Raw genomic sequence first — 26,309 nt, 5'->3', positions numbered from 1 at the left:
CATTAATTGAATTAATTGACTAATTCGATTGGTTCGTTTTTATATTTAGAAAAGCTTATAAACATATATGTAAATTATACGTATGCTATACATCTCATATACATATGTGATACATCTCCGATACATAATTTATACGTGATATTTATCCAAAAAAAAATATTAAACATGATTGATACATTTTTTAAATGTACTTAATAGATACATCACAAATACATAATTTATACACGATCGATATATTTTTAAATGTATTTTCATTAATCCTTCTTACTGCGCTGAAGAAATGCATGAGACGAAATTCAATCGCATAAGTTGTCCCAAATAGATACATTGTTAATACATAATTTTTATATAATATATATATTTTTAAATATACTCAATAAATACATTTCTAATATATTTTTTAAATGTATTTAAATAGATACATTGTTAATACATAATTTAAATATTCAATCGATTGTAATTAAATCAACCGACTAATTCGATAGGCCCGATTTATATTTATACATTTCTGATACATATTTTATACATGATAGATATATTTTTGAGATATTTATTATCAAAGTGTAATTTATGCTATAAATAAATGATAAATACATTTTTTTAAATCTACTTAATAGATATATCGGTGATATATAATTTATACATGCTAAATACATTTTTTAAATGTATTAAATGGATACATTGTTGATACATCATTTATAGATTTATCATATAACTTATACATTATATATATATATATATATTAAATATATTTAATAGATACATCTCTAATATATAATTATACATGATAAATAAATTATTTATGCATCGGACTTGTATTCGGTATGTATCAGTAATGTATCCGATAAATAATTTGTAAAATTATATTTTTAAAAATTGCATTATTTGTGTATTTATATATTTTATATTTTTACAATTTAATACATTTATATCTCTAAAATTAAAATTAATGGTATTTTTAATATTTATGCTGGTAAATTTTTAATATTTCAAATTAATAATTATATAAATAATTGTAATTATTTTAAAAAAGCAAAAACAAAACAATATGTAGGTATTATTGGTGCACTGTTATGAATAGTGCATAACAGTGCACTGTTCCTAACAATGCGGTGATGTGTGCGTAACATCATCAAAATTGTATGAAAGTAATAAAGATGGTGCTCATGTAAAACAAATTTAATATATGGTAAAGCATGTAAATAGAAGGCTTTTTTGTGATAATTTTGTTATCTTCTCAATAAAATTTCTATTAATAATATTAATTTAGATGGATAAAAGAATTTGACATATTCAAATTTAACATATAATATTGAATTGCAATAAAATTGTGCATTTCATTATAAATACTAAATTTAGACCTTTTAGTTCGATTTAGTATAGCAATGAAAATGCTTTTAACATTTATTTTCATAATAGTTAACTCATTCACACAAAATTAATTGAATACAAATAATACAAATAATACAATTAAATAATTAAATATTAATTTTAAGTTTTAAATAGTTAATTATCTCTCCCTCTCTCTCTCTCTCAATATATATACATATATACATATATATATATAGAATGCAAAATAGACAATTCAAATTTAAGAGAAAAGAATTTGACATATCCAAATTTGACATATGATATAGAATTGCAATGAAGTTGTGTATTTCATTATAAATACTAAATTTATTAGCATTTTGAGGTCGATTTAGCATAGCAATAAAAATGCTTTTAACATTTATTTTCATAATAGTTAACTCATTCACAGAAAATTAATTTAATACAAATAATAAGATTAAATAGTTAAATATTAATTTTAAAGTAAAAATGAATTGTCTATTTTACTTTTTATTTATCAAGGTAGTTTTTAATAGAGAAAAGTTTAAAATGATTATTTTTTTTTCATTTTAAATTAATACCTAATAATTAGAAAAAACAATTATAGTTCCTATGATTTAAAACTTTATATAACAAATTGATCCTTAAATTTTATATGCATAACAAATTAACCTCCAAAATTTATATTTTTAACAAAAAAAATATTAAAATTTTTCCAGCCACCATTTTCTCCAGCAATCCAGATTTGGAAAACGAATCTCCATTCTTCACGGACCCGTGAAGAACATAGACTATTTTTCACGGACCCGTGAAGAACAGTCTTTGTTCTTCACGGGTCCGTTAAAAACAGAAGATCTGCTCTTCACGAATCGTGAAGAACAGAGCTGTTCTTTACAATTTGTGCAGAACACTCGTCAAGAACAGCTCCTCATGCATCTCGTCTGAGGAGCAAAGTTGCTCAGAGGAGATGCTACTCCTCGCCTCCGAGGAGCAGCATCTCCTCTTTTCCGGGGAGGAGGAAGAGCTGCTCCTCGCCGGAAAATTAAAAAAAAACTATTTTTTTTTGAAAAAGGTTTATAAAGGGCCTGATTAATTAAAGTGTAATTATGATTAATTAGTGTTGAAATATAATTAATTAGTAGAAATTATGAGTTATTAAAAATTCACTCTCCAATTAAGATGCCACGTCAGCATAGGGTGTTTTTGAACCGGTTTACCCAGTTCAGGGTAAAAGTGATCCGGTTTTCTCAATTTGTACGATTTTGATACTTTGTTTCAGATTCTTTGTTCTATACTATATTCACATGATGTTTTGTTGTTATACTTCGTAACTATTAGATCACTTGTGTTATTTATTTATCAAGTACTAATAAAATGTGCATCCAAACGTAACTATTTTTTTAATAATTGGGAGAGTGAGCGTTTGAGAGAGGAATTGAACTCACGATCGTAACAGTTTCCTGTCTAGCGTTTATACCATTTGAGATACAACTTGTTGGTCCAAACGTAACTATTAGAACACTTGTTTTGATACTTCGTAATATATTACTAATAAAATGTGCATCCAAACCTAAAAACGATGATGCATTCCCATAAAAAAATGAAAACAGTATGTATTGATGTATCAATAATTTTAGTTGTTTTGCTATATATACCATATTTTTAAATATGTATTATATAATTTCACTTTTTTGACTTTTGCTAAATATACATATATTTAGAGCTGATATGACACGATGTTATGTATTGCCACATAAGGTTATAAAGAGAAGTATAATATCGCGACACATCTGATCCGAACTGATTTTCAGTATATTTGCCTATGGTTGAAAAGATGATTAAAATGATTTTAAAAACATGATATATTCAAAAAGTAAACTAAAGTTGTGGATAAAATATACATTTTACCAAAAATGAATGTTACATAAAAATGTCACTACCTTGTAATTTATCTTGTACATGTATAAATTTCCTTCAGAAGAATACAATTTCTTCCCCCCGTCGTAGACATATATGGTTCAGCCAGCCCAATCGATGTTTAACTGGAAAGAAAGTTAGAAAAAAATTAAAAAGATGCAGCCGAAAGCAACACAAAATAATGAATTTGTTTGGTCTGCCTAGCCTGAACATGAAAAGGATTAAGGTTGGATTAGATTGGAGGAGCTTCTTTTGGTTTGTTGTATATGTTGGCCCCGGGTGTAGGGATTTCTCAAAATCTTAACTAAATTGCTCAAATTCTCATCCCCCACATGCATGGCATTGTGTTACCCACAGGTCCCACTGCTGTCTCCGCTCTCTAATTTTCCATGTGGTTATGTATACAGCACTAGCGGAAAAAAAAAATCGAGCAGCATGGGCGGAATTAGAAATTCTATTATGGGATAGCTAATTTGAATAAAATAACATTCGAGGCGTATATTTTCATCGGATCTTCGCATTAAATTCTAGTATGCATGCTTCAATTATGATCCCAAAGAATTTTAAATGACTTAAAACTCATGAAATCTGCCAATATGGTGCCTGAAATGCTCAAACGTCCCAAAATGAGTTCGAAGAAGTCCAAAACAAATGTAATATGCACGAATATGACTCGAAATATACACAAAATATAAAAGTATTTTTACGCCTATCATTATACTCTAAATTATAAATAGTCAACCGTTTCAAAATACCTCTTTTATGTTCAAATTGTCGTTTGAGCATTCAAATCTTGTTTATTACTTTCAACGTACGTACAAAAAGGTATGTATTAATCAATTTAGCATTATTTAAACTCACACTTTGTACTCAAAATTAAATTAAAGATTAATAAGAACTTAATTCAGTTCTAGAGTAATAAGTTATAAGATTATGACAAAAATATAAGATGGTAAATATCTAAAATAAATCTTACATATACATCCGGTTAAAATTTGGTGCATATAATTTTAATAAAATTTAATTTATTTGAATATTAGTATAAATATAGGGTTATATACTTGTTCGGAACTCTATATTTTGTGCTTGTCATTTCGGTCAATTACTAAGTCATATGCCAACCATGTCTCAATTCATGCATTACAATTTTGTTAGCATATATTTCGAATTAATTATCTTATTTTCAATTTTCTAGTTTGATTTAATCTGCCATGCTTATAACATGTCGTATGATAATGAGTGTCTTATGCTAAATTAATAAATTTAACAATGAAAAATTCTTCGAGTTGAAATAAATTTCAGACCTAGATTTTTTTATACGATGTAAGCTACTCTATGCATTCAAGATAAAGAGTAACATTTGTAAGTCGTTGTAAATGGTAGTCCTAAAACGGCTAGGTTGCGACTTCATCCCAGTAACGGTCATCATGTTGCCATAAACCTAAGCAACACAGTTGGGGTTCGGATTGCTCACCACTTTCATCGATGAACATAATTGTTTAATGAGCCATTGGTAAAGACAAAATAAAATGAACATAATTTTTCACCAAGCCATCAGTAAATACAATTACCGACGAACATGACTTTTCGATATTCATTAAAAAACATAGTTTTTCAGTAAGCAATCGTAAAGATAATTACCGATGGATTGGTTTAATTACCGACAAAAAAACTGTCGATAAAAATATGTTTGGGATTCCAACTATATATACATTGAAGGATTTAATTTTGTTTTTTTAGAAACTAAATTTTGCGGACCCCATCATCTATAATTTTTCTGTATGTGCAAAATAACTAAAGATCATATGCATGCTTGTTAAATATTCTGTGGAAATTTGATCATCATATTTCAAAGTACTCCCACAACATCAAAAAAATTGGTCCAACACAGTTAACAAAATATAAAATAAATAAGTTGTACCCTATCCTTGCTACTTTTTTTTTCATATTTCTCCCCCAATGGACATATCCATATCTTGCAATAGCAACAAAAACAAAAGAAAAAAGGACACAAAATAACTATTTTCTTTTCCCCAACCAACTGCTTTTTCTCACTTTTGATCCACTCTGAGTAGGACTAGTATTACTGTTAGCATTATTATTACCTTTGCTTCCCATTAATCCAACTTCTGCTAATTTCTTCCTGCCATCACCTAATTTCTTCGGTTTCTCCATTATCTTGTTAACCTTGCTCTCCGAACAATATTTTCCGTCCCCGTCGTCGTCGTATTCATTCCGGTCATCGTCGCGCTTTAAATGAGCCGTGTCTTGATGACTCGGACCGGAAGAAGCATCAGAAGCCATAGAATCATCACTGTCATCATCTTCTTGACAGTAATATTTACCATTCCGGCCACCATTTCCTCCATTGCTGTAGCTATGTTGATCATCATCATCATCACCATGGATAGAGGAGCCAAGATACATGGTCCATCCTGATTCAGTACTGTGACACTCGTCTTCTTCTTCTGCTGATGCTCCAAAAAACTGGGAAGACTCCATTAATCAATCTTGAAAGCAAAAGAAAAAACTTTTTAGAAGAAAAAGAAAAGAAAGAGAAAGCTTTTAACTAAAGAGAATGAACAGAACAGAAGGATTTTTGGGTTCTTAAATAGAATTTATTATAGAGACACCTGAAAAGAAAAAAAAACTTAACTACTCTTTTAAAATTTATTTATCTCACACAGCGGTTATGCCACGCTTACTGTTTTTTTTTTAAACCAAATTTCTGATATAGCAAACACTTCACTGGTTTGTTACACAAATAACGTGTCGCAACCGGTGCGTTGTATAATTATTCCTCGTTTAAACCAGTAAATTTCCCTACAGGAAAAACAAAAAAAAATCTTGAAAGCTACTAAAAAAAAGAAAAAAACAAGTAAGACCCACTTCATGCAATATTTTTGTTCTGATGGTAAGAGGCAATTAAGACTCAGTGGAAACCTAAAAATAAGCAGAACATTAAATATTTTTCTGACCTGAAACAGCAGAAATACAGGTATAAGCTGGCATGAAATGAAAGAAAGTAAAAATGTAAAATTAACTTGTTGATTTACAAAAGGCATAAATTTCTTGATTGGTCATTGGGTTGAACAAATTATCTTTAATTCTCTGTGCCTCTGTAATTAATAATAAAAAGGGGAAGATGATGTGCTTTAAATACAATCAGAAATGCTTGGCTCAAACAATACAAAACTAGAGAGAATATGACTTGTGATTTTTAAATTGTCTACAATGACACCTAATTGACTACTTCATTTAGTTTTTCTCATTTTTTGTCTTCTACCCTTTTTTCACTTGTCTCTAATTTACCCAACTGGAAACTGTTCAGTGTTCCATTTATTAATGGATAATATTAAACCAACAATGTTTCTAAATCTTCTATTTTTATTTTTAATTATTAACATTTCACCTTTTTAAAAATAGAGCAAATTACTCTAAGTCTCCTCACGTTTGTCATAATTCACAGTTTGATATCCTTTATTTAAAAATCAAATAATTTGGTACATCGGTTTTGATTTTTTAAACTATAAGACCCTTATTTTAGTTCCGTTAATAAGTTATTATTTACTTTCAAACGAAATGGTAGCTCAGTTTTAATTATATAAACGATTTGGTATCTCAGTTTTAATTATATAAACGATCTGTTACCTCATTTTCAAACGATTTGCAAACGATTTGGTACCTCACGTTTCATTCCGTTAACGATTTGGTACCTATATTTAACAAAAGGGCCTTATAATTTATAAAATCAAAACTGAAGTACCAAATCGATCGATTTTCAAACAAGGGGTACCAAACTGTAAATTATGACAAATGTGAGGGGTTTTAGAGTAATTTGCTCTTAAAAATATATCAAATAATTATTTTTTCTCTGTAACACGGTTAAATTTTATTTTTAATTTTGTTGATATGATTTTTCATTTTAATTTTATATATGTAAGTGTATTATTAATACAAAGATATTTATCCTTTTACTAATGGGATACATAATTTTAGGCTAAAACAGGAGTTATTTTGCTATTGGCAAATTGGTGACCAGAAAATAGCTGAAAATACGTCTTTAATACATTAAAAAAAAAAGTTAAGACGCTATTATGAAAACAAGAAGTTTAAACACCAAAATTTAAAAATTTAAAAAGTTCATAAATCGTTAATATAAATTTTTTTAAATGATTGGTGTCAATTTAGCATACGGAAATAATTTAATTTGGATAGTTAAAGATTAAATGTCTTGGGCTAGCTCTATCAGTATAGCTGCTGCTATTCTGTTCTTCTTATAATTGTAAAGAAGCTGCGTGTTTTTTTTTTTTTTTCTAAATTAGCATAAGAAACAAAAAAATGGAATCAGGAAATTAATAAAAATATAATGCTTGGGAGACAACCAGTAACAATCAGGAATATGCATTCCGTTCGAAATAAATTAAACAGAATGTTTACGTTTTTAATTCAAAATCAAATTAGACTTATTGATTTGGTGATTTTTTTAATTAAATTTAGTTTTTTGATTCCATTTATATCAAACCTTAACAAAAACATTTTGTCTTTTAAGCCAAATCAAAAATAATAATTTATATATCATATTAAATAAACATTTTGTCTATATTTAAGTAATTATCAATATCCAAATTAATTATAGCAATATTAATATCAACATGAATGTTTAAATCCAATGAAGTATTGTATGACCTATACATTTTCTGTATGAGATATAAATGACGCAATAAATTATCAATATCAACATGTGTATTAATAAATAAAAATGACAATCCTTTTGGAATATAAAAAAAACATATTGTTTTGTTTTATTTACTAACTTTTCAAGAAGTTACATTTTATTATTAGTGAGTTAAAATTTAAAAATAATATATTTTTAATAACTAACTAAGATAATTAAATTTGAAGATAAAATTATACTTTGTATTAATTCTACTAGAAAAGTACTAAGTCTACTTATTTAGTTTTCTTAGACCATCTCCAACCCATACTCATTTTTAGTAGTGGAAATTAGGGTTGGAGTAAAAACACTATAGCAAATCTAAAAATGTGTAAATTAGAACTCAAAAATGGGTTTTGGGTTGGAGATGAGGAACGCTATTTTATTAATTAAAGGGAAGTCAGTCTCTCAACTTCTCGGAAAATAGAATAAAATAACAAACAAACCAAGTAAAAGATTAATATTACTTTCCGAAAAAGAAAGTTAGTCATATTAAATTTACGGCAATTCAGACACATCTTAAATTTTTATCATTTAAAATAAAATCATTTATAATTTATCTTCAAAAAAGTTGAAAATTCACTATTTTATGGATGAAAGTTATTTTAATATTTTATTATTTTGCAATTATCTTTATAATTTATTATATGTAATTCAAACAATAATTTTAAAATTTTAAATTTCATTTTTAAAATTTAATATTTTATAAATTTAAAATTCATACTACGACTTATATAAGAGTACGCATGCAGTGTAGTATTTGACATAATAAAGAACAATCAATTAGTAAAATTGCATGCCATACTATAATTTAAAACTCATTAAGCATCCTAAAATGGGAAGAGGATCATGTTAGTAAAGGGCTAATCTGAGAGTAAATTCTTGATAGCTAAGTAATTATTGGACTGTAACTCACTTGATTTCGGTTTTAATATAAGCAGAAGTAGCTACTGCTACGGTGAATTAATATTTGATCAGACACACAACTCCCAGAATTTACTTCTGCATTCATTTCTGAAGTGATTTTACAACTTTTGAAATGACTTCTTTAAAATATTAAATTTACTTCTGCATGAATATATGTTTTTTTTTCTCCCGGATAATATATATGTTATCTGCTTATCATATTTTTATCATTTATATTGTGTTAATCCTATGCCAGTGGCAGAATTATAATCTCATTTTAGCCCACCCTCAATTTTAAATTTATCTGTAGTTTTTTTTGGTAGTCCCGGCTTAACCTCTATTTGATCATAAATTATTTACAAATTTATCTCCATCTTTTTGTATTTTTTTTGAATCGACCCTAGCCAAAGGGTAATTCACGGTCGAACATATTTGACTCTTGTAAATTCTTGCCTAAACCCGGTCATGGATGGAGATAAGGGGAGTTAGTAGTGGCATTACCCTCCCCGAATTTTAAATTTTTACTATTTTATTCTTAAGAATATTTTTAGCTTTTTTGACCCTTTAAATTTTTCTTTAAATTTGTATGTCCCTCCAAGTATCTAATATTTTCTTTTTTTACCCCTCAAAAAAATCTTGGCTTTATCCCTAAACCCGGTCTATGATAAATTCATAAACACAAACCAATCAAATGTTATCAAAATGTGAAGTGAGAGAAAAATATATTAGATTTTTCATATTTAATTGGTTTGGTTTATAAATTTTTCAAAAACCGGGTCTATTTGAGATAATATGATATTTATAATTTATACAATCAAATTGCAAATCAGTTTCTATAATATTTTTGATTTGGGTGTCTGAAATTAGATTATATTCACCTATCAATAATTACGTTCAAATTATTTTTAGAGTAAATTACGCTATTTTTTAGGTATACCATAATTAATAGTTTGGTACCCCTTGTTTCAAAAGTCTACTTAATGGTCATTCAGTTTTAATTCCGGTAACTATTAGGTCCCTCCGTTAATTTCGACATTTATTTTCAAACGATTTGGTACCCCACCTTTAGTTTTGTGAACGATTTGATCCCTCACTTTTAATTTTATTAAACGATTTGGTCCTTCACTTTTAAACGATTTAGTACCCGAGTTTCAATCTGTTAAACGATTTGATCCCTCAAATTAACAGAAGGATCTCTCAGTTAACGGAATTAAAACTGAGGGACCATTAAGTAGACTTTTGAAACAAGAGATACCAAACTGTTAATTATGCTATACTTCAAAGGCCTATAAGTAATTTGCTCTTATTTTTAATATAATGAAGAAGCTAAGCGCCTAAGGTTGACATGAAGAAATAGGGGTGTCAAAATGGATCATGACATGGTAACATGATTCGCCTAACCCGTAAGTTCGGCGAATCCGTGTTGAGGTTTAGCGGGTTCGTGTCGAAAACGTGTCAACCCGTTTATGACACGAAATAAAATGGGTTGTTTCACGGGTTGACTTGCAAACCCATCTAACCCACCTAACCTGTTTACAAATTTCATTATTTATAATAATATAAATATAAAATAGTTATAATTATAAAAATATAAAATAAAATTACTAAATTAGTTATATTAATATAAAAATAAAATTAGTTATAGTAAATTTTATAATTTGAATATTAATTGATAAATTTGAAGTTAAAATTATATTTATATGGTTTAAAAAATTCTTAAATGATAAGTGGGTCGTGTTAGTCGTGTCGTGCTAGCCGTGTAATTGTGTTAATCGTGTTACCCGTTTATCTTAACGTGTTAATCATGTCGTGTCACTCGTTTAAAACTCGTGTCGTGTTAGGGTTGGAAATTTTGACACGATTTGTTAAATGAGTCGTCTTCGTGTTGACCATAATCGTGGCAACAGAGTGGGTCGACACGACAGGAACACGACCCGCTATCCCATTTTGATACCCCTATAAAGAAGGTACTAAATTTCTGTGGTGGACATTATATTTGGCATTTTTTTTGTTTCCGATAATTTACTTAAGATTTTTACTTCGAATTAAAACATAACTGATATATATTTAATAACATATAGTCATTAAAAATCTAACATAAGAACAAATTTGTGATAAAATTCGATAATCAAACTAAAAAGTAGAAAAACATATGACACATTATGACTGTAGAAATAGGCTCATTTTTGTGGTTTGTCCCACATTGGAAATGAAGTGGAAGGTGGGGCCTTTCTTCACCTATAAAAGAAAGCCCACTTTCCACTTCTAAAGTATCCCATCTCACTCTTTCTTATAGCGAGCTAGCCTATTACTCCTAAGGCTTCGGTTTGCTTTCTCTCTCGAGTTTGTATTTTGCTACAAACAAATAGTGGAGTATTTTTTTGGCAGTGCCCGAGGATGTAAGCCGGTTCTTTTGGCTGAACCTCGTTAAAATCCTGGTATTCTCTTTATTGTTTATTTAGTAGCTAACGTTTAGACTAGTTAGAGTTATTTATTGTGAAGTTAGTTATATCGAGTGAAATTCTGTCTAAGGAGTTTGGTACTTAAGTGGTCCACTTGTGACCCACCAATCTTTCCTGGGAATTTTCCGGTATAATTATTTAGCACAATACGTGACTTGCTAGTAATAATTGTTAAGCTTCCGCAACAATTGGTATCAGAGCCAAGGTTCTATTCTTGGCGTACTGGTTAGCTATTAAATAAAGTTGGAGCAGAAATGTCGGGAAACAAAAGTTCGTCCACATTGATAGCTTCTTCCTCGGGAAGAATGGCAATGTCAAATGCAAGAATTGCGGTGGAGATTTTTGATGGTACGGGACATTTCGGCATGTGGCAAAGTGAGCTTCTAGACGCTTTATTTCAACAAGGTCTAGACGTCGCTATTGAAAAAGAGAAACCGGAAGACCTGGATGAGAGAGAATGGAGTAGCATCAATCGTTTAGCATGTGGTACCATTCGGTCATGCCTTTCCAGAGAGCAGAAGTATCCCTTCTCAAAGGAAACATCTGCGTGTAAATTGTGGAATGCATTGGAGGAGAAGTTCTTGAAAAAGAACAGTCAGAATAAGCTTCACATGAAGAAAAGGCTGTTTCGATTCACGTATCTCCCTGGTACTACTATAAATGAACACATCACAAATTTCAATCAATTAGTGGCTGATTTGTTAAATTTGGATGTGACGTTTGATGATGAAGATTTGGCTTTAATGTTGTTGGGATCACTTCCTGAGGAGTTCGAGTTTCTTGAAACTACTCTTCTTCACGGGAAGGTTGGTGTGTCTCTTAGTGAAGTTTGTGCTGCATTATATAGTTACGAATTGAGGAAAAATGATAAGAAAGAAACAACTAGTAGTGCGGTAGAAGCTTTGGTGGTTAGAGGCCGTCCAGAAAGCCGAATGAAAGGAAAGAAATGGAGATCAAAATCCCGTCTAAAGAAAGACGAATGTGCCTTTTGTCGAGAGAAAGGGCACTGGAAAAGGGATTGTCCTAAACGGAAGAACAAAAGCAAGACTGATAATGAAAAAGCTGTCTTTGCTTCGAATGTAGCTGAGTGTGACAATGAAGATTCAGATCTTTCATTAGTTGTTGTGTCATTGACAAATACTCCTACTGCATGGCTTCTAGATTCGGGTTGCAGTCATCATATGTGTCCCAATCGGGAATTATTTGTTGACTTCAAAAAGCTAGAAGGTGGAGCTGTTTACACGGCAAGTAACAATCCTTGTATGACGGAAGGAATTGGTTCAATTCACTTGAGGAACCATGATGGGTCAACAAGGATTCTGAAAGATGTTCGCTATGTACCGAGTTTGACAAAAAATCTCATTTCTGTAGGAGTCCTAGAATCAAAGGGCTTCAGAGTGACTGCAGAAAATGGAGTAATGAAAGTAATCTCTGGTGCACTGGTAGTCATGAAAGGCATTCGAAAGAACAATAATTTGTATTACTATCAAGGTAGTGCAATTATTGGGACAGCTGCAGTAGCTTCTAGTGATGATAAGGAGCTAGAGGAAACCAGTCTGTGGCATAGGCGTTTGGGGCATGCTGGTGAAAAATCTTTGAAGGTTCTTGCAACTCAAGGATTGTTGAAGGGACTACGTTCCTGCAAATTGGATTTCTGTGAGCATTGTGTGAAGGGTAAGCAGACAAGGGTGAAATTTGGCACTGCGATTCACAATACTAAGGGTATTTTGGATTATGTTCACTCTGATGTGTGGGGCCCTTCCAAAACGGCATCAATGGGAGGCAAGCATTACTATGTTACCTTCGTTGATGATTTCTCTCGCAGAGTGTGGGTGTATACTATGAAGTCGAAGGATGAGGTTTTGGGAGTTTTCCTGACTTGGAAAAAGATGGTGGAAACTCAAACCGATAGAAGGATCAAATGTCTCCGAACGGACAATGGCGGAGAATATACTAGTGATCCTTTTATGAGAATCTGCAAAGATGAAGGCATTGTTCGACACTTCACAGTCAGACATACACCACAACAGAATGGGGTGGCAGAACGCATGAACCGAACATTACTGGAGAAAGTTCGGTGTATGCTGTCCAATGCTGGGTTGGACAGAAAGTTTTGGGCTGAGGCTGTAACATATGCTTCTCACCTCATTAATCGCTTACCATCATCTGCTATTGGTGGCAAGACACCTATAGAAAAATGGTATGGAGAACCTGCTAAAGATTATGATTCTTTACGTGTGTTTGGTTCCACTGCATACTACCACGTAAAGGAATCAAAGTTAGACCCAAGAGCAAAGAAGTCACTCTTTCTGGGAATCAGCCAAGGAGTGAAAGGCTATCGTCTTTGGTGTCTAGAGACAAAGAAAATAATATTTAGCAGGGATGTTACCTTTGATGAGTCTGCCCTGTTAAAGAAGGTAACATCAGAAAACATACAAAGTGATGGTACTTCACGGCACGTGGAGAACACTCCAAAACAGGTGGAGTTTGAAAGAATTGTTGACCCAGTGAATGAAGAAGCAGACATGGAAACTCCTACGGAAGAGGAGTCAGATGAAGAAGAGGTTCAAACCCAAGAACCTCCACAACAACATGAGTCAATTGCATTAGGGAAGGGTAAACGGACAAAGAAACTTCCCGCTCGCTATGCTAATTTGGTAGCGTGTGCATCTTCAATTACAAATGATGAGCTTCCTTCCACTTATCGGGATGCTGTGCAAAGTTCAGAAGTAGAAAAGTGGAAGAATGCTATGCATGAAGAAATGCAATCTCTTCATAAGAATCAGACTTGGAAACTGGCAAGTCTGCCGAAGGGAAAGAAGGCAATTGGATGCAAATGGGTATATGCAAAGAAAGAAGGATTTCCTGACAAGGATGATATTCGCTATAAGGCAAGATTGGTAGCTAAAGGCTATGCTCAGACGGAGGGAATTGATTATAATGAGGTATTTTCTCCAGTTGTCAAACATTCCTCTATTAGAATCTTGTTGGCCTTAGTAGCACAGCTGGATATGGAACTAGTTCAGATGGATGTAAAAACAGCGTTTTTACATGGAGACTTGGAAGAGGAAATCTACATGACTCAGCCAGAGGGATTCAAGGTTGCTGGTAAAGAAAAATTGGTGTGCAAACTTGAAAAGTCGTTGTATGGATTGAAGCAATCACCAAGGCAGTGGTACAAGCGATTTGACAAGTTTATGTTGGGGCAGAAGTACATAAGAAGCAAATATGATCATTGTGTGTATTTGCGCAAGCTACAAGATGGATCCTTCATATATCTTCTCCTTTATGTTGATGACATGCTGATAGCTTCGAGGAATAAAGGAGAAATTGAGAAACTGAAGGCTCAACTCAGTCAAGAGTTTGAAATGAAGGATCTAGGTGAAGCCAAGAAGATTCTCGGTATGGAGATAAGTAGAGATAGAAGTTTGGGAAAACTTTGTTTGTCTCAAAAGGAATATTTGAGAAAGGTACTAAAGCGTTTTGGTATGAATGAACAATCAAAACCTGTTAGTACTCCACTCGCTCCTCACATGAAGCTGAGTGAATCTCTATCTCCAAAGAATGATACAGAACGAGATTATATGTCAAAGGTTCCGTATGCGAGTGTTGTTGGCAGTTTGATGTATGCTATGGTGTGTACAAGGCCCGACATTTCGCACGCAGTTGGGGTGGTGAGCAGATACATGCATGCACCTAGAAAGGAGCATTGGCAAGCTGTAAAATGGATTCTACGGTATATTCTGAACACCGTAGATGTTGGTCTAATATTTGAGCGGGACAACAAAGATGGTCAAAAAGTTGTTGGATATTGTGATTCAGATTATGCGGGTGACCTAGATAAGCGGCGATCAACAACAGGCTACGTGTTTACATTAGCAAAGGCGCCGATTAGTTGGAAGTCTACTTTGCAGTCAACAGTTGCCTTGTCTACCACAGAGGCAGAGTACATGGCAATTACAGAGGCTGTTAAAGAAGCAATTTGGCTTCAAGGGTTGCTTGGTGAACTGGGAGTTGGACAGAAGCATGTAGAGATACACTGTGATAGTCAGAGTGCTATTCACTTAGCAAAGAACCAAGTTTACCATGCAAGGACAAAGCATATTGATGTCCGGTAGCATTTTATCCGAGAGGTTATCGAAGAAGGTGGAGTCCTACTTCAGAAGATTTTGACCACGGAAAATCCTGCAGATATGTTGACCAAAGTGGTGACAGCAGTCAAATTCAAACATTGTTTGGATTTGATCAGTATTCTCAAAATTTGAGATTTGGCGCTTTGAAGCGCAACGGAAGGCACTACTGAAGATAGTCCAAGTTTGTAGAAAGAGAAAATTCGCCTAGGTGGAGATTTGTAGAAATAGGCTCATTTTTGTGGTTTGTCCCACATTGGAAATGAAGTGGAAGGTGGGGCCTTTCTTCACCTATAAAAGAAAGCCCACTTTCCACTTCTAAAGTATCTATATCTCACTCTTTCTTATAGCGAGCTAGCCTATTACTCCTAAGGCTTCGGTTTGCTTTCTCTCTCGAGTTTGTATTTTGCTACAAACAAATAGTGGAGTATTTTTTTGGCAGTGCCCGAGGATGTAAGCCGGTTCTTTTGGCTGAACCTCGTTAAAATCCTGGTATTCTCTTTATTGTTTATTTAGTAGCTAACGTTTAGACTAGTTAGAGTTATTTATTGTGAAGTTAGTTATATCGAGTGAAATTCTGTCTAAGGAGTTTGGTACTTAAGTGGTCCACTTGTGACCCACCAATCTTTCCTGGGAATTTTCCGGTATAATTATTTAGCACAATACGTGACTTGCTAGTAATAATTGTTAAGCTTCCGCAACAATGACACATTAAAATAACGGCAGTATCATAATATTACTATTTTAAAGTGTAAAAAAGTAATAAACAAAATTATAATAGTGTTATTATTTTAATGACGTGTCATAATGTGATAGGCTAGTTCAAGGATAACGTGGTAGACTAAATTTATCTAAGAATCTCTCCATCAAACTTATACTACTACAAGAGAACAAAAACCTGTTGAAGGTATCCACAAGTGCTACAGCTTTAAACTAAAGGGCGTGAGATATTCTTTTATTGCTAACATAATACTATCTTTGATCACAGAACTCCTATAACTAGCAGTTCTGTCTTTACTGTTGCAATTTTTAATTTTCGTTCTTGTGTTATATCTATTATTTATAATAGAGGAGCCATCAAAAGAATTTCCAAACACACCTATGTTTGATGGAATCTATCGCAAAATTACGATTTTGATAATCGTAAAGATCAAACTTGCTTTAAGGTAAAGCTCAACATCTACATCTTTGAATATAAAAAATAAACTATTTTTAGATTAGATTAGATTAAATTTAATCCAAATAAAAAACTAGACTAGAATACATTTGAAATTTAGATCAAAGTTTGCCAAGAAAGGAACTTTACTCAAAACTAAAAGCAAAAACACTGTAAGAATATTTAAAAAGTTTGAATTTGAAGATATTGTGAAGTAATTTTTTGACCAAAAATAGCTCAAAACTAACTCTTATATGAATAAAAATAATGAAAAAACGTTTGTTCTATAGTATTTGGTAGGTAAAATCAGACAAAAAATATAATACTATAATAATCTCTTTTCAAAGGGCACATGACATGCCTTATGTCTCAATTTTGAATTAGTTCAAGCCTCATCTCATAGAATATACATCTACTATATATTATTAATTAAGCAGACTCTATCATTAAGGAAAATGATTAAATTTTTTTCTTGAGTACCCATAGACATGAGCGGAACTAGTTTTTCTAACATAACGGTTTAATCGTATAACTTTTTAAGAAGGTTAATCGTATAAAAATGACTATTTTATTTTTTAAAAATGAAAGTAAAAAGACGAACTGACAAGAGCAAATACCCCTCAGGCTATATGCATGGGTCCGCCGTGCATAAAGAGATGAATGTTTGAAATTCAAACCGAACCAATCTGAGCAATTTAAGAAGGATCTCATAGACCGACAGATTTCTAGATATTATTTAAAATTGAAATTTTTAATTAAAGATTTTTTTTTCATTATTCTATTTCAAGTCTCTAATAAATTGTTAAATTTTAAATTAAAAATGAAAATAATATTTTATTTTAAAATAAACTACTCTTTGGCAAAAACAAAAAGCAAAACGAAGTTAAGCAACAAAAAGAGTTGACGGGGAAGACAAGAAGGTTTGGGGCATCCATGTCTTGGTATTAGAAAGCAAGAATTGGGTTGTTCCCCACTTATAATTTACACAAAAACTATGACCTCACATTACACACTAGACAAAATTTGGCCCATGAATTATTCTTGTTGCTTGTCGTTTTGCTACATGACACTCTCTAATTGGCCCCCACGTGAGGGATTTAACATGTCGTTTTTGTTGCATGTATAATTGTATACGATGACAACTTTTTCTAAGCTGGAGATTTGATTCTCATTGCTTTAGCTCGTATGTGTGTATATAAAAAGAAATGTATTCTAATTGTTTGTGGGTTAAAGATAATTTCTAAGGAAAATAAAAAATGAAATAATTGTGAGAATGGGACAAGATCACAAAAATAAATCAATTGGTTTAGATTATGATCCATAAAAAATCCCTTTTATTGACTTATGGGATCATGTTCCTATCCATTATCCAGCCATGATTACACACGCATGGGTATGCTATAGTATTTTGAGAGAATGGAATTTTGTTAGGTGTTAAACAAAGATTTTTTACAAGACTTTTTCTACATATTAGTAACTAATAGTTATAGTCACGTTTTCTTTCTCTTCTTTGTTCTCTCAACTTTTTTCTCTCAACGATTGAAAGCATTTTTGTGCTAATTACATTATTGCCATTATTGCGAGGAACGGATGCCAAAATTGACTGCCGCTCTGGCGATAAAGAACAAAATTGACTATTAATAATGCCACTTACTTTTGTATCTTGGAATTGTAGAGGTGGGCTTTTATATAATGGGAAATAAAAATTCATTCGTTATTTGGTCTCTACTCATAAACTTGCTTTTGGTGGTTTGCTAGTGTCTATAAGGGAGCTAGTGGATGGTTTTCTTGTTAAAATATTATGGTATAATTTGAATTTTATGTTCAATTGGATTCCGTTTGTTGGTGCTTCGGGTGACTTACTTTTAATTTGAAATTCTGTGATTTTAAGTAATGTTGCTATTTCCAAAGGATTTAGATGGATTGCATGGATTTTCTTTTCTAGGGTCTTAGCTGCCGCCATATCCTTATCTATTCTAGTAACTTGGCCCTATAGAGATTATTGCTTTGGCAAGAGTTAAGGTCTTTGTTGAGTTTCATTGGCACTACTTTTATCATGACTTTAATGAAACTATTCATCCAGAGGATAGACAGAGTGAGGTTGTGTATTCTCCTTCTATGTTGGCTTTATGTAATTTTGTGAACAATTCTAAGTTGATGGACTTTCCGCTTCAGGGTAGATTATTCACTTGGAAAAATTCCTTCTCCAAATCGCATATTGATTGTTGTTTGATCTTTACTGCAGCAGGTACTATCTGGCCTTACATGTCTCTCACTGCCTTGCCTGGAAATCACTCAGATCATATTCCTTTATGTTTTCGTTCAACAAATATTTTTGATTGGCGGACAAAGCCTTTTTGCTTGGTGGATGTGTGGTGGGACCATGCATATTTTGCTAAGTTTGTAGCGGATAGTTGGGTGACAGTTTGTGCAAAGCGCATTAATCTCACTCTGAGACTAAAGGAGTTTCGACATTTTATTAAAATTTGGGATCAGATATTTTTTGTGACCAAAATAAGAGGATCGTGGAGCTTTCAGCTGAGTTTTTTTTGAAAGAAGCTAGAGTTGATGATAACGTGATTTCTGAGGAGGAAAAGATGGAGATCAGAAGCTTAAATTTGATCTTTGGCAAGCCGAAAAAGGGCAAAGGGCAGAATCGATTTGGGTTCAGAAGTTAAGGCTTAACTGGAGTAATGCAGGTGACCAGAATACTAAGTTCTTTCATTGTGTCGCTTCTAAACACTATAGCAATAACCATATATATAGTATTCAAGTGGATGAGTCTGTATTTGTGGAGCCTGGCGATATTTGGTTTTATATAAGAGATTTTTATAAATCTCTTTACAGTCAACAAGATTTTGTAAATTTTAATCTCTCGTGGCTGCTTTTTTAGAAAATTTTCGATGTTCAGAGGCAGAGGGGCTGAGTGTGCCTTTTAGTGAAGTAGAAATTTTTAAAGCGCTTTCTTCTTGTGGTAAAAGAAAAGCTCCTGGACCTGATGGGTTTAACTTCTACTTTTACAGACGAGCTTGGGCATTTAAGAAAGATGTTTTTTTTAGTTCTTTTGCTGAGTTTCATGGCTCGAATTCTCGCCCCTCTAGCATTAGCACATCGTTCATGGATCTGGTTCCTAAAGTGGCAAAGTCAACTAATATTAAGCACTATAGACCGATTAGTCTAGTAAATGGTTTCTTTAAGCTACTCCCAAAGTCTCTTCTCTGAGATTAGCGCCCTTGCTTACTAAGGTGGTTTCTCATAGTCAGCATGTTTTTTTAAAAGGCAGAGGCATTCTAGAATGTTCTATGATTGGCAACGAACTAGTTCATTTGGGCTCTAGGAGGAAGGATAAGTTGTTAGTCCTTAAGCTTGACTTTTGTAAGGCTTCCGACAATATAGATTGGAACTATTTGTCGTGTGTTATGCGGTGTATGAACTTTCCTGCAAAGTGGATAGATTGGATAGTTAACTGTCTCTTATCGGCAACTACAGTAGTGCTATTTAATGGCATTCCTGTGGAACCGATTAACTTAAGAAGAGGTGTTCATCAAGGGGACCCAATTTCACCTTATTTGTTCCTTAATGCGGTAGAGGGGCTAAAACACATTCAGACAGATAAGGTGAAATGGGATTCACCAGTGGTTATTGCTTTGCGGATGATCAAAATCCTATCTCGTGGCTTCAATTTGCGGATGATACGTTACTTCATCTTCGTTTTGATATTAAGTAGCTGTAGAAACTTACCAGGATCCTTCACTGTTATGAAATTGTCTCTGGTTTCCCTATTAATTTCTATAAAAGCTCTATTATGGGAATTAATGTTTCTGGTGATGATTTGTTTTTAGAGGCTGAAATGGTTATGTGCATTATTGATTCTTTCCCTCTAAAGTATTGGGGTCCTTTAACCGGGCAAAAGCTTGTTATTGGTGCTTGGGATCATGTGATTAAGCGGTTTAAATCACGTTTGGCTTTATGGAAGGGATCTCTACTGTCTCCTACAGGAAGGTTGGTTCTTATAAAGTCAGTTCTTTTTAGTGTTGCAGTTTATTTTATGTCTCTGCATAGCATGTCGAATATTGTTTATAAGAAATTGGAACCGTATATGATTCGATTTCTTTGGAAAGGGGATGCTTCCAACTGGGTTTTAAGCAAGGTTTCATAACATATTATATGCCAAGACTATGACAAAGGTGGTCTGGCATTACTAATTGATAGGAGTAAAATACTCCTATATTTAGAGTGCTTTTCCGCATGCTTTCATATGTTTTCACCTCGCTTTTCTATGATAATGTATACCTTATAGCGTGTGTGTGTGTTACAGGGAATCAAGAGCATTGTGGAGTGTTTTAAGGCCTAAAGAGTGAAGAATCGTTAAATTCGGAAAAGGGCGAAGTCTTGAAGTAAAGAGACGCTGAAATCACATTTTAGAATCTGACCCCGCTGCACTCATTGAAGAATTTGGACTAGTTCGAGGCTTCAAACGAGTTTGTGTTCTTCATAAGAAATAAAGTAGACATCCTAATCTTTCCAGAGGTTTAAGAACCAACTCATTTGGACGTTTCTACACCGAGTTATGAAGTTTTGAAGTTCATGGTTGTGTAGTGGAAAGTATGTCTCGATTCGAGACAACCAACTTAAGATGGTGTCTCGAATCGAGACACAAAGAAATTAGAACCAGAATTGTGCTTCACTTGTGTCTCGATTCGAGACATACTCCTTTAGACCATCTCCAAGGGGAGTTATCAAAATGGAAATTGATGACTCCCCGTCTCCAAGGGAGTCACCAAAATGCATTTTGGTGACTCCCTCACACTCTCTTTCATCAAAAATGGTGAAGGAATTTTTCCTTCACCATTTTACTTTTTGAATATAATAATATGGTTAATTTACACTTTAGTACATATAATTTGTAGTTGTATTTAATTAATTACTTACTTATTAAATAATTTAACGACACAATGATAAAAAAATATTACATGAATAATTTTATAAAACAATAACATAAAAATCTTACATTAATAATTTTACGAGACAATTAAAAAATATTACATAATTAATTTTACGAGACAATAATATAAAACATTACATAGATAATTTTACGATATAATAACCTAAAAACAAACATACTACGACATTACATAATAAATAAAATAGAACACATATTCTATCAATAATCTGGTAGATTGGTATCAGATCCACCAATATTAGTAAAATAGTCACCAAAAGTATTTGAAGTAGAGGATGATTGTTGAGCTCTTTTTTGAAATATTCGCCTGTGTTCGGCTTCCCAATATGCACGCATATTTGGATCAACAATTGAATTCAAGTCCATCATCAAAATTTTATTTTCTTCACTAAATTCTCTGAGTGCCATATTTTTGGAATTACTTTCCATGTATATACCTCTGTCTGACTGACTTTTCTTCAGCATCTCCCTTAGTTGTTTATTATCTTCTTTGATGGAGTTGAGGATTTTCGTAACTTCTTCGTCATTTTTTCTTTTCAATTTCGATTTCTTAACCCCCATAGGTCTTTCAGCCGATGAATTACCTGCGCCATCATCATTTAAATTCATAGAAAAATTTGATAAACCTGGAGATCACGTAGGATAATCAGACATAGGACTGTCCGACTCTGATGATACAGAGTTTGTACCTTTCTTACTAATATTATTAAATTTTTCAAAATCTTTCATGATATTCCAAACATGGTCGAATTTGAAACCCTTACTATAGCTTGGATCTTGCATAAGTAATATTTTTGCTTGGGCTAACTGCAAGTTATTAAAAATATCAAGTTAATAATTTATAAAAAAATAAATAAATATTTAAATTAAATTTCAAGATTTTTTTTTATAAAATTAAAATATAAAATTACATTTCGAGTACTTACAATATCTTCATTCGATACTCCACTAGGATTCATTGCTTCGATTTGTCTCATGCACCCATTTAATTTTCGGATTGCCTTTTCTATAGTACGAACACGAGCACCCACCGATCTAACGTTGCGTTCCTCCCAATTTTCATTTTTATCTTTATTATACGCTTCCTCAACTCGATTCCAAAATGAAGTTGAACTTTGTTGCACACCTCTAATAGAATCTTGAGAAATCTCCATATACACTTCACATAATCGTATATCTTCATGCACACCGTAACCGGACGTTCGAATATACATTTTTGTAATGAAAATAAGGCTATTAAAAATATGAAGGTGATATTGTTGATTGAAAAGAAGATAGACTTTTTTTTGTGGGTTGGAGAACTATAAAATCTTCTTCAATAAATAGAACAAAGTATGGATAAAGTAAAAGTTAAAAAAGATAATTGTAAAAATTTATTACCATTGGATGGATTTCGTAATAATATCAATCGTTAGATGAGATTTACCCTTATCTTCTTTATGGATAAAGTAAAAAAAATTAAAAATAATCGTAAAAGTTTAATACCGTCGGATGGATTTCGTAAAAAAATTGATCGTTGGATAGATTTCACCCTTATCTTCATACTATAATTCGGACGAATATGAGCATAAATAAGTTTGTGGGTGTAATTGGTAAAAAGTGTATAAAATGTTAAGAATTAAAAATGATTATTATATTAAAAAGTAAAAAAGTATGTTTTTTGGTGAAGAATTTGGTGATGACCATTGAAGTGAATTTGGTGAAAATTCACCAAATTGAAAAATGGTGAGGAAAAAATGGTGACTCCCCTTGGAGATGCCCTTAGTTGATTGTCTCGAATCGAGACAAGAGAAAATAAGGAATCTCAGCACAAGACAAAGGCACATGGCTTGAAGTCCACTTCCCCAATTTGGCCAAGCACCCTTTTTCATAGTTGTCTCCTGTTTCCTCATTTGTAAACACTATATAAACACTTTTATCTCTTTTTTAGGCCATATGTGATTTGATAGTAAGTAGTAGTCAACTTCAATTATTGTAGAACACTTTACTCTCTAGCTTTTAGTTGTAGCAATAGCTTTTAGTTGTAGTTCTTATTGTTCTTACTATTTGTAGTAATATATCATCATAGTTCTTAGTGTTCTTCAAGTTTATTTCCAGATTTTGCTACTTTGGAAAAGTTTTTCAATACAAGTATTAGTTTATTTATTGAAGCTTCATTATCTTGTTCATGCTTTTAATGTTCATTTATTATTCCAAGGTACTTATTCTCTACTCTATGCTTAATCTTTGTTATTGTTTAATTAGTTGTGTTGTGATGATAATTAGTGGCTAGACCATTTGTTTAGGGATTGTTATGATTGCCTTGTTTGATTAGCTAGGTGATTAGGGTTAGGGTTTTGGATTAAGATGGTTGTTGTGCTCCTTGGACCTAGTGCTTAGATTAAAGTGATCTCTTAATCTATGATTTGTGATTTAATTAGGAGGGCGAGAGTTAACTAATTAAATTATACCTAGGGGAGTACAAGCTTGAGACTTAGGTGCACTAGCGTGACCTAGGGCTAATTTGGTTGTGTAGTTTGCTTATTAATTGGCTTGATTGATTCTATCGAAATCTATGAGCACGAGAGTGGATTAGATTTCGGTGTTTTAATCAAGTTCGATTCTCCGCTTCCGGCTCGAGAGTGCGGAAGTGATTCCGTAGAATAGTTTGACCCGGCCTAAGATCCAATCACCTTGACCCGAACTCCCAAATTATTACTTTGGCATGACTAGCAACCTCTAAGCGTTTTACCCTAGTTGTTTAAATCTCGTGTTAATTAGTTGATTGTTTAGTTAATTGTTTTAGTTAAGTAGCGTGTTTAATTAATAGTTTGTTTGTGTGTTCCTTTTAATTGAAACCAAAACCAATCTTTCTATTGCTTTCCGAATTGAATTTCACAATCAATTTCGTTCACTTTAAACCTCTAGTACTTGTGGGTTCGACAACCCGGACTTAAAGTCCACTTTATTACGAGTTGGCTTTTTGCTAACACTAATTTACATATCAGATTTCAAAGCCTATTGTTTTAATAGGTGTGGAAATTGAGGAGTAACAACGATAACTCTCTCTAATTTAAGATTATTTCGACTTGCTCTTCAATTATGAGTTAGGATTGCCTTTTCAATAGGGATGCTAAGAAATTATCTTTTATTTGAAAAGAAATTCAAAAATCTTGTTTTTTGGATATATTTGCATGGGTCATATCTATTGCAAATGTTAATTATGATATTAGAAGGGGCATTCTATTTATCTATGGAACGCTAATTGGATAGATTATGGATCCACTTCTTTTTTATTCCCTAGGTTATACAATCTTTTAAACCAAAAAAGAGTGTCTATTGATGAGGTTTGGATTTTGGGTTAGCGTGGAGACGTTATTTGCGGGGTTCCGAGGCATTATTGTTCCAATCATTCCAAAACATCTTCGGTCGCCTGGACTGTACGTCCATTACTGCTGATGTCATTTTATGGAACTCCACTACAGGTTTGTATTCATCCAACTCATTTTGTAGATTTGTCAAAGGGTTTAACTTCTTGCTAGGAATCAAGATAACTCAAGTGTGAACAACAACGATGATGCAGGATTTCTCGGACTCGCTATCGAAACCTTTCCTTCAAGACCTGTTTGTCGGATTTTTGTAGGTGACGGCACTAGTTTAGCAAGTCAGGCAGTCTTCTCGGATTTGGAGATCAAAGCTATGTGGTTTGGACAGTTTCAAGCTGTTGCTTCTTAGTTTTCATGTAACAAAACTCGTATAATTGTTGTTGCAGCGGGACGTGAGGGTCTGAATCGTATATTTCAATTCAAAATTGGAATTCCAACAATTCGGATCCAGAAATTGATCATATCAATAACTAATGGATCGTCGTATCATCTAGTAATTAAAGCACGCATCTAGAAACCGTAAGAAGAATACCTATGTCGATTCTCCAACGATTCTTGTAGTCCCAATACTACGGCGACCTCAAGCTCGTCCACACGAGTATGCGTCGGATTGAATCCTTGCCTTGAAGTAATTTGCAAGAGTTCCTCTTGTCGAGCAACCGTAAGCTCAAACTCTCGCCTCGATTACGTCTTTGCTGGGATGTATGAAAAACTTTCTCCAAGCTTTTTTGTGATTGATGACTACTTGAACTCCTTCAAATATGCTCTCTTAAGTGTGGTGTATCTAGAATGAGCAAAGACAACCTCTATTTATAGGGTAGAGCTTTGCTTAAGAATGCAACACCTTATATGCTAGGTGTCACACACCAAGTAAAGGTGTTGCCACCATTTGACACCTCACATGCTAGGTGTCACACACCAAGCATAGGTGTTGCCACCATCTGACACATTACATGCTAGGTGTCACACATCAAGCATAGGTGTTGCCACCTTCTTACACGTCGGATGCTAGGTGTCACACACAGAGACATACATGACATCATCGCATGACATCATCACGTGACATCATCATGACATCATCGTGACATCATCACGTGACATCATCGTGACATCATCACGTGACATCATCGTGACACCATCACATTAACTTGGATAAAATATAATTAGGTGCCTACTAATTTATAACTCTTACAAATTAGTCCCTAATTTATTCTTGTTTTTTTCATCTTAGATTAATTTTCGAGATATGCTAGTATCTATATGAAATTGATCTGTCGTAAACTCAATCGGTTGCACACCCTATTGTGTGTGACTAACTAGGTTCACATCTATATGGCAACGAGAGTCATAAGAAACGCCTTTCT

General features: G+C 32.7%; 3 protein-coding genes across 3 annotated transcripts; 1 reads left to right on the top strand and 2 right to left on the bottom strand.

Annotated features, from left to right (window-relative positions):
• Positions 1-5,091: 5,091 nt before the first annotated feature.
• On the bottom strand, positions 5,092-6,387 carry LOC126688212 (protein SOB FIVE-LIKE 1). Its single transcript, XM_050382833.2, has 2 exons — positions 6,225-6,387; positions 5,092-5,756 (listed from the first exon to the last, which is right to left on the bottom strand). The coding sequence occupies exon 2, from the start codon at positions 5,746-5,748 to the stop codon at positions 5,266-5,268; it is 483 nt and encodes a 160-aa protein (XP_050238790.1). The 5' UTR covers positions 5,749-5,756; positions 6,225-6,387; the 3' UTR covers positions 5,092-5,265.
• An 11,873-nt stretch (positions 6,388-18,260) lies between these two features.
• Positions 18,261-20,978, top strand: LOC126687569 (uncharacterized). Its single transcript, XM_050382128.1, has 8 exons — positions 18,261-18,294; positions 18,376-18,471; positions 18,614-19,159; positions 19,209-19,418; positions 19,511-19,804; positions 19,897-20,390; positions 20,504-20,619; positions 20,936-20,978. The coding sequence occupies exons 1-8, from the start codon at positions 18,261-18,263 to the stop codon at positions 20,976-20,978; spliced, it is 1,833 nt and encodes a 610-aa protein (XP_050238085.1).
• Positions 20,979-21,781: 803 nt separating this feature from the next.
• Positions 21,782-22,796, bottom strand: LOC126687568 (uncharacterized). Its single transcript, XM_050382127.1, has 3 exons — positions 22,507-22,796; positions 22,270-22,387; positions 21,782-22,164 (listed from the first exon to the last, which is right to left on the bottom strand). Exons 1-3 carry the CDS (start codon positions 22,792-22,794, stop codon positions 21,782-21,784), a joined length of 789 nt encoding a protein of 262 aa, XP_050238084.1. The 5' UTR covers positions 22,795-22,796.
• Between the last annotated feature and the right edge of the window lie 3,513 nt (positions 22,797-26,309).

Source organism: Mercurialis annua, linkage group LG6, assembly GCF_937616625.2.
Source record: "Mercurialis annua linkage group LG6, ddMerAnnu1.2, whole genome shotgun sequence".
Lineage (NCBI taxonomy): Eukaryota > Viridiplantae > Streptophyta > Magnoliopsida > Malpighiales > Euphorbiaceae > Mercurialis > Mercurialis annua.
Note: the sequence above shows the minus strand (reverse complement) of the source record. Positions and strands in the feature narration are given on the sequence as shown.

Bases quoted from the DNA above. Each gene is read 5' to 3' on its own strand.
- LOC126688212 (XM_050382833.2), bottom strand. From the start codon at position 5,748: ATGGAGTCTTCCCAGTTTTTTGGAGCATCAGCAGAAGAAGAAGACGAG.
- LOC126687569 (XM_050382128.1), top strand. From the start codon at position 18,261: ATGCCACTTACTTTTGTATCTTGGAATTGTAGAG. The intron at 19,160-19,208 runs GTTTTTTTTGAA...ATTTCTGAGGAG, and splicing joins ATCGTGGAGCTTTCAGCTGA to GAAAAGATGGAGATCAGAAG. The intron at 20,391-20,503 runs GTTTCCCTATTA...TTCCCTCTAAAG, and splicing joins CTGTTATGAAATTGTCTCTG to TATTGGGGTCCTTTAACCGG.
- LOC126687568 (XM_050382127.1), bottom strand. From the start codon at position 22,794: ATGTATATTCGAACGTCCGGTTACGGTGTGCATGAAGATATACGATTA. The intron at 22,388-22,506 runs GTAAGTACTCGA...AATAACTTGCAG, and splicing joins GAGTATCGAATGAAGATATT to TTAGCCCAAGCAAAAATATT. The intron at 22,165-22,269 runs GTACAAACTCTG...ATGATGGCGCAG, and splicing joins TAATAATATTAGTAAGAAAG to GTAATTCATCGGCTGAAAGA.